Here is a 6,842-nt window from a genome sequence, read left to right on the forward strand (position 1 = left end):
TGTGTGTGTGTTTGAATGTGCACTCACGCAGTGTAGAGAGAGCTTTATATAGCCACACTCATCCAGGAAGAAGGAATGCCCTGGATGCCACTGACCATATTTGAACAGTGAGTCTGCTGCAGAGCGCACGCAGCAAACCGTAACTCAGACTCAGAGGTGGCAGAAGTACTCACCATTCACCCACTGTTTGGAAAATAAAATTATTTATTGGTAGATTAATTTTTACTTATATTTGAGTCCTATTTTGAAATAATAGTACTATTACTTGACTATAAATATTCATTAATCTACCCACTAGCTTTGCATGTTTTAAATCAAGAGTTAGCAAGCCATGGCAGCTGATCATTTTTGAAAGAAAACCTCACCTCATTTGTATGTTTTTTTTAATTTATTTTTTTAGATAAAATGGAGAATCTTGGAAGGTAAAAAATTAAGCTGGCAGAAGACGGCCCATTGCAGATACACTCCGTCGATTATTTGTACCTCATCATAGCTGAAAGGTCGCTCACGCCATCATTGGCTGTAATTCTACTTCTCTCCACTACAAGGCAATGTAACACCTTGCACTAAAAAGCCAGGCAGGCCATGCCTCCTGCAGACTTTTTTTTTTTTTACAGAACCCCCAACCAGCCCACCCCTCACTCTTTCCAGTACTTTCTGGTTTCTTCTCCGCGACGATCGCCCCCGCTGACTTTCTGACTGACAACATTGGCGTTCATCATCGGTCCTCATCCTCTGCGTCCAAAGGTCACGGTGCGGGTCGAGCGCGGACGCTTTTCGGAGATAGCGTGTGTGTGCAAGTGTGTGTGTCTATGTGTGTGTGCTTGCGTGTGAGAGCCAGTATGCCATGTCGTCCCCCGGCTCGTCGTTTGTCCAGATAAAGCACGAGGATCTGCTTTACTATGAGAACTGTGGAGGAGGCAGTTTTGGCAGCGTCTACAGGGCCCTCTGGATATCCCAAGACAAGGAAGTGGCAGTGAAGAAGCTTCTGAAGATCGACAAAGAGGTAGGACATCCATCTACACATACCGAGACATGCAGTCACTGATGATAGCAAACTGGCAAAATGTCATAAAATAATTAAAAAGTTTCAAATCAGAGGAAGAATCCCTTCCCAGATTCCCAGAGAGTCCCCTCCTCCCCTGTTGTGTTTATCTAAAACATACCTCTCCTTGTGTTCCCCACCCATGCAACACTTAATGGAAGAAGAAATGATTTATGACGGGTTCCTCCTATTGTACATGGGGGCAAAATGTACATTAGGGACGTGGTGACATCACACAGCGAGGAGAATCCAATCGCAATTTCCAGCCGGCCGTGCTATTAATATCAAAATAGTAGAGGGGTTGTTAACCGCCGTGGCAGGAAGTTGGCTCCTATTGGTATTGTTGCAGCAACTCAAGGAAACAATGTCGTGTCAAGTGTTTCTGATGATGGAGAAAAAACAAAGAGCAAGTTGATTAATTGTCACACTCGTTTCGTTCTCATTGGGCAGAAAAGGAAAAACGTGCGCATGGAGGTCATCCATCAGCTAATGGAAGGAATCCTTCAAAGGCATTCCTGCAACGTTTCATGTAAACGAGTGCTTCGTTTTGTGAGCAGCGTTATAACTTGTCTTCTGTACTTTCAAAGTACCTTTGGTTTTGGAAAATAATTGCTCTTGCAGTCCTTGTCCATAAACAGACTGTTACAAAAAATGATAATCATATACCTTCTGCTGCTTATGCCTGCCTGTCGCTATCATAAATAAATTGAACATAAATTAAATGACTAAATAACCAATTTCGTCAAATAGCATCATTTCCACGGCCCACTAGGCCATGTTTGCTACCGTAGCGCCAAGTCTCAAACATGGCACTAATGACACAACATTTCAAGGATTGAAGTTGTACGCTTACAAATGATTTACACTCGATTATCTCAAAGCTCAAGTTTCTTCGCTGCGGTCATGGGAGAGGAGGAGGTTAATAATGTCTTCCACTTGGCTCGTCTTCCCATGCAGGCTGAGATTCTCAGTGTCCTGAGTCATAAGAACATCATTCAGTTTTATGGAGCCGTGCTGGAATCTCCCAACTATGGCATCGTCACAGGTCTGACCCTGTGTGAGTGTGTGTATGTGTGTGTAAGTGTGTAACATTTGGGGTTTTTCAAGAAACAAGCTGTTGCGCAACCAAATTATCGCTTTGACTTGCAAACAAAAATGTTACAAGATGGCGGCAGTAAACTCCTCACTTCACAGCAAGTGAACAATTCTAGAAAAAAAGTCTTTAAGATGTCAATCCCCAGTCCCAGTCTAAATGTATCGATAAAGTAAAGCACTGTTCGTCCTTTCCTGTGTAAACAAACAACTCAAGCTAGCATGCACTTCAACACAGTAATCGTCTACAACTTGATGTACAATTTGACTTAGGAGTTATTGCTGCTTTTTCTGGCTGGACATTTGAAACTGATACCAGCATGTTGTAACGATAAAGCATGACTTGCATTTGGTCAGAGCTGATGTATGAGTCAACATCGAGTCGGATCCAACGTTACAGAAAGCAGTTAGACCTTACGTCATATTGTGGGAGGTGAATGGGGATGATGATACTTGACTTTGGGTCCACGTAAAAAAAATGCCGCTTTAACTTGTGTGCAGAATATGCCAGTGGTGGGTCTCTTTTTGAGTACCTATCCAGTGAGCAGAGTGAGGAGATGGACATGGAGCAGATCATGATGTGGGCTATACAGATGGCTAAAGGTATTCCCAAAAGACCACCACCAAACTCCACCACTACAGAACAATCAATATATTATTGTACAAAAATACTGAGCTATATTTATCATTTTATACATCCGGTTTTTATTGATGCTGTCAATTGTAATTATTAGGAATGCACTACCTCCACGCGGAGGCTCCCATCAAAGTCATCCACAGAGACCTCAAGTCACGGAATGGTAATATTATTATTTCTTCTTCCACTTCCACATTTTAACATTGATTTTTTTTTTTTCCAGTGGTCATGACAGCAGACAAAGTGCTTAAGGTGAATTTTAAAAAGTCTGATATATTCAACTCATCCATGCCTTTTGAGAAATTATTTAGATTACTTTTTTTGTTTTAATGGAATTGCAGATTTGTGACTTTGGTGCATCCAAGTTCTTATCCCACACCACTCACATGACCGTGGTGGGCACTTTTCCCTGGATGGCTCCAGAGGTCATTCAGAGCCTGCCTGTCTCCGAGACCTGCGACACGTACTCATATGGCGTGGTGAGATACTTCTTGATGCTGCTTCATTATTTAATGACGGATTTCCAATTGAGGTCAGAATGTAATTACAACAAACGCAGATCACCATCGTCGATTTGACTAGAGAATGTGAGTTATGTAAGTAATGTGTCTCCGCTGGTCACAGTAAATTTGTCAGACAAGTGTTGCGGAGTCCCAAACACGCAACGACGGCCTCGCTGTGTTCTGCTATTCATCAACGTGTCATGCAGACCATGTTCTTATGCAAAGAACACTGTGTGAGCAGGTGCTGTGGGAGATGCTGACTCGTGAAGTACCTTTCAAGGGCTTTGAAGGGCTGCAGGTTGCATGGCTGGTGGTGGAGAAACAAGAGGTACACACATGGGAACAAACACACTATGAACATGTAAAGTATACACACAGCATTTGAGGAGGCCGGATGAACAATGTGATGCTCTCATGGTTTCCACTGTGAGCCGCTGAAGTGTATTTTTAGTCCCGACGTCAGTCATGTGCTCTGGTAAGGTCTCCGGTGGAGCTCGGCCAGTCTCTCCACTTTTGCTACTTTTACAGCTTGAGGAGGAATATAGAAGAAAGGACGTTGGCGATAAGAGTTTATTGGAGATGATGTTTATACAGCGTGTGTTTTAGTTGAACGCCGCCGCACTCACTCGCACACACGGACGGCGGGGGCCAACAAACAACCCAGAGAACATGATTCCTTGTAGCTGTTGGCAACTCTCCAAATTCTCTCCCTAAATAAACCCCCCCAACTCCTCTTTCCCAGTGTCTCTCTCTGCTTTCCCCCTTCGTTGCTTCGCCACTCTTCCGTCCTGACCCTCCTACTTGATCTTTCTCTCCTCACCGAGTGGCTGATATTTTAGGATTAATCCCCACAGAAAACAGTTTCCATTTACTGCCACGGTACGATGGAGTTGTCTGGTCTCATTCAGACCTGGAAGTGAAAGTGTTTTTTTTTTTTAATGGAGGGGCATTTTTATTTATTCTTTTTTTTTTATTATTATTTTTTTATTATTACATGTGAAGTATTTTGTTAAAAAAGTAACATTATGCACAGTTTCAATACTGCACCTAAATATCATCAAATAATAACTGTAATCAAATAACACTTTTCAATGGTAAACTTTGGAAAATGTTTGTTCCAAATCATTTCTTGTCATCAATTTCTTCTGTAGAGGCTTACCATCCCCACCAGTTGCCCAGCAAGTTTTGCAGAGCTGATGAGGAAGTGCTGGCAAGCCGAGCCTAAGGTAAATCAATGCCTATTGCATCTCATTGTCATAGATAATGGAATGTGATGTTATAAATTCATTTATCATCTTTGTGTTCACAGGAGCGTCCGCAGTTCAAACAGGTGCTGGTAACCTTGGAGACAATGGCGAATGATAGCAGGCTTCCTGACCAGTGCAACTCCTTTCTGCATAACAAGGACCAGTGGAGGTACACACACACACACACATGCTCAACCAAAAAATCTCTTACGTTGTGTGTGAGAGGTGTTTCAGTATTGTTTTTTATGGCTCCTCGTGATAAATTACATCAACTCATGTTCAAAGCATAAATTTGCTTTGGTGGCGGGTAAAAAATAAAAAGTTTACTTTGATGCACTGCTCAAATGTCTATTCTCCCCCCGCCCGCCCCATATAGAGGTCTATGGGCTATTGAGCTCAGGATTACTGACCCTGTACTCTGCTCCAGTCTATAATAAGCCCCCCTACCCTGCTAAGTGTTCACGATAGAAACTCCTCTGCTCCCCTGCCGTCGTCCCTCCAATAAAGACAAGAAAGAGTGGCCATGAGAATGTGTTGGCTGCGTGTGAGCTGAAGGGGGGGGGGGGGGGGGGGGGTCAGCAATTGTGATAGATAACAGGGAGGTTGTGGCTGCCCTCAGCAGAAAGAGGAAGGTGTGACATTCTGTGCATGTTTACAGCAAGACTGTCATTTCTACATTTTGTTGTGGGGTGATTGAACAGGGACGCTATGACAACGTGATTGATTTGTTTCGTGTCCCTGAGAATATTTTGGAACATAGCATTTGATCACTGGGACTCTAGCGGCCTCTTGTGGTAGTGGACTACACTTAGAAATGAAATGCATTGCATTTAGTGCGTTCGCAGATTTGTGCGCTTGAGAGATGAAAATGTATTATGCACACATTCCAGGTGTGAAATCGAGTCGACACTAGAGCGCCTTCGGAAGCTGGAGAGGGAGCTCTACTCCAAGGAGAAGGAGCTGGAGGAGCGGGAGAGGCGGCTTAGGCTGTGGGAAGAGAGGCTGATGGAAAGGTCCAACATGACTCCGAGCCCCACCTCCTTACTCATGGATCGATCCAACATGTCGCCAGTGAGTCACGGGGTGAAGTCATGTCCATCTCATTCTGATTATGTGTCATTGATTTGGTCAAACTGCCATTCAAATTCTGACACTTCTCTGTCTCTGCGTCCCATCAGTTCTTCACGCCATTATCCATCGGTTCCACCGGTTCCTTCTTCCGCTCGCACTCTCAAGACTCCAGCAGTGCGGGGCTCAGCAGTGCGGGAGTCAGCAGTGCGGGCGTCAGCTGCCTCCTCCGCACTCTCAGCAACGGCGACAGCGAAAAGGGGGGCAGCGGTGCGGTGGGCTCTCTGGACAGCGGGCGCTTGCACGTCATGCTACGAGGCTTGCAGGAAGAGGAGGGCACCCTGGAGGAGAAAGGCTGGGGCCAGAGGGATGAAGGCGGGAGCTTGGAGGGAGGTAGGGTGCAGGTGACGCTCAGGAGCTTCCCGGGGGGGAGGCTGGAGCGCGAGGAGAGGACGTGGGAGGAGGGGGACGTGGAGAGAGGCGGGATGCAGAGGAGCAGGGTGACCACTATCGTCCGAGGCTACTCGGGCGGCTTCGGAGAGGCGGAGGGGGAACAGGATGGAGGGTGGGAGGCAGAAAAAGTGGACGAGGGAGGGCTTGAAGGAGGGAGGCTTCCCGACATGCTAAAAGGTCTCAGTGGCAGTTTAGGGGGCTTGGGGGACATGTTGACCTTGGACGGTATAGGGGAGATGGACAGGCTAGGCGACATGGACGTGAACATGGGAGATGTGGGGATGGTGAAGCTCAGGAGCGAGATGGGGGTCAGGGGTCACTCAGGGGTGCAAGTGAGCATGAGGGCTTCCTCCAATCAGAACTCTGTGAAGAGCTGCAGCGTGCGACACGGATCCAAAATCAACATGGCCACCGCCGCCATGGACATGATGGAGCTCGACTGGTCCGACAGCGATTAGAAGACACGCGGCCATAACACAAACAATGTGTGTATTAAGTTACAAAACACGTCTTTTATTTGTTCAAATGTTCCCTTTTTTTTCTTTTTTTTTTATCAAAGCAATAAACGAAACCATTGTGTATGTACTGTGAAGACAGAAGACACAGAAACGATTGCTGTCAACGTTAAAGGCTTCACCTGTGTAATTTACTGTACTGCTACATAACATACTGTATGTCTGTGTGTTTTTTGCTTAGTGTGTAGATTGGAGTAGATTTGGATCAGATCTAACTGTGATCTTGTGTGATTTTTCATTTTTCAATAAAAAAAAGTGATACAAATCTCACCACAATATGCA

At 45.2% G+C, this 6,842-nt stretch overlaps 1 protein-coding gene across 1 annotated transcript; it reads left to right on the top strand.

Annotated features, from left to right (window-relative positions):
- The first annotated feature begins 633 nt into the window (after window positions 1–633).
- On the top strand, window positions 634–6,836 carry LOC133165099 (mitogen-activated protein kinase kinase kinase 20-like). Its single transcript, XM_061294532.1, has 11 exons — window positions 634–1,006; window positions 2,003–2,090; window positions 2,639–2,740; window positions 2,872–2,937; window positions 2,998–3,026; window positions 3,116–3,253; window positions 3,519–3,605; window positions 4,429–4,503; window positions 4,587–4,693; window positions 5,415–5,595; window positions 5,703–6,836. Exons 1-11 carry the CDS (start codon window positions 848–850, stop codon window positions 6,501–6,503), a joined length of 1,833 nt encoding a protein of 610 aa, XP_061150516.1. The 5' UTR covers window positions 634–847; the 3' UTR covers window positions 6,504–6,836.
- The last annotated feature ends 6 nt before the right edge of the window (window positions 6,837–6,842 follow it).

This window comes from Syngnathus typhle, linkage group LG13 (assembly GCF_033458585.1).
Source record: "Syngnathus typhle isolate RoL2023-S1 ecotype Sweden linkage group LG13, RoL_Styp_1.0, whole genome shotgun sequence".
Lineage (NCBI taxonomy): Eukaryota > Metazoa > Chordata > Actinopteri > Syngnathiformes > Syngnathidae > Syngnathus > Syngnathus typhle.

Bases quoted from the DNA above. Each gene is read 5' to 3' on its own strand.
- LOC133165099 (XM_061294532.1), top strand. From the start codon at position 848: ATGTCGTCCCCCGGCTCGTCGTTTGTCCAGATAAAGCACGAGGATCTG. The intron at 2,091-2,638 runs GTCTGACCCTGT...ACTTGTGTGCAG, and splicing joins CAACTATGGCATCGTCACAG to AATATGCCAGTGGTGGGTCT. The intron at 4,694-5,414 runs GTACACACACAC...CACACATTCCAG, and splicing joins CATAACAAGGACCAGTGGAG to GTGTGAAATCGAGTCGACAC.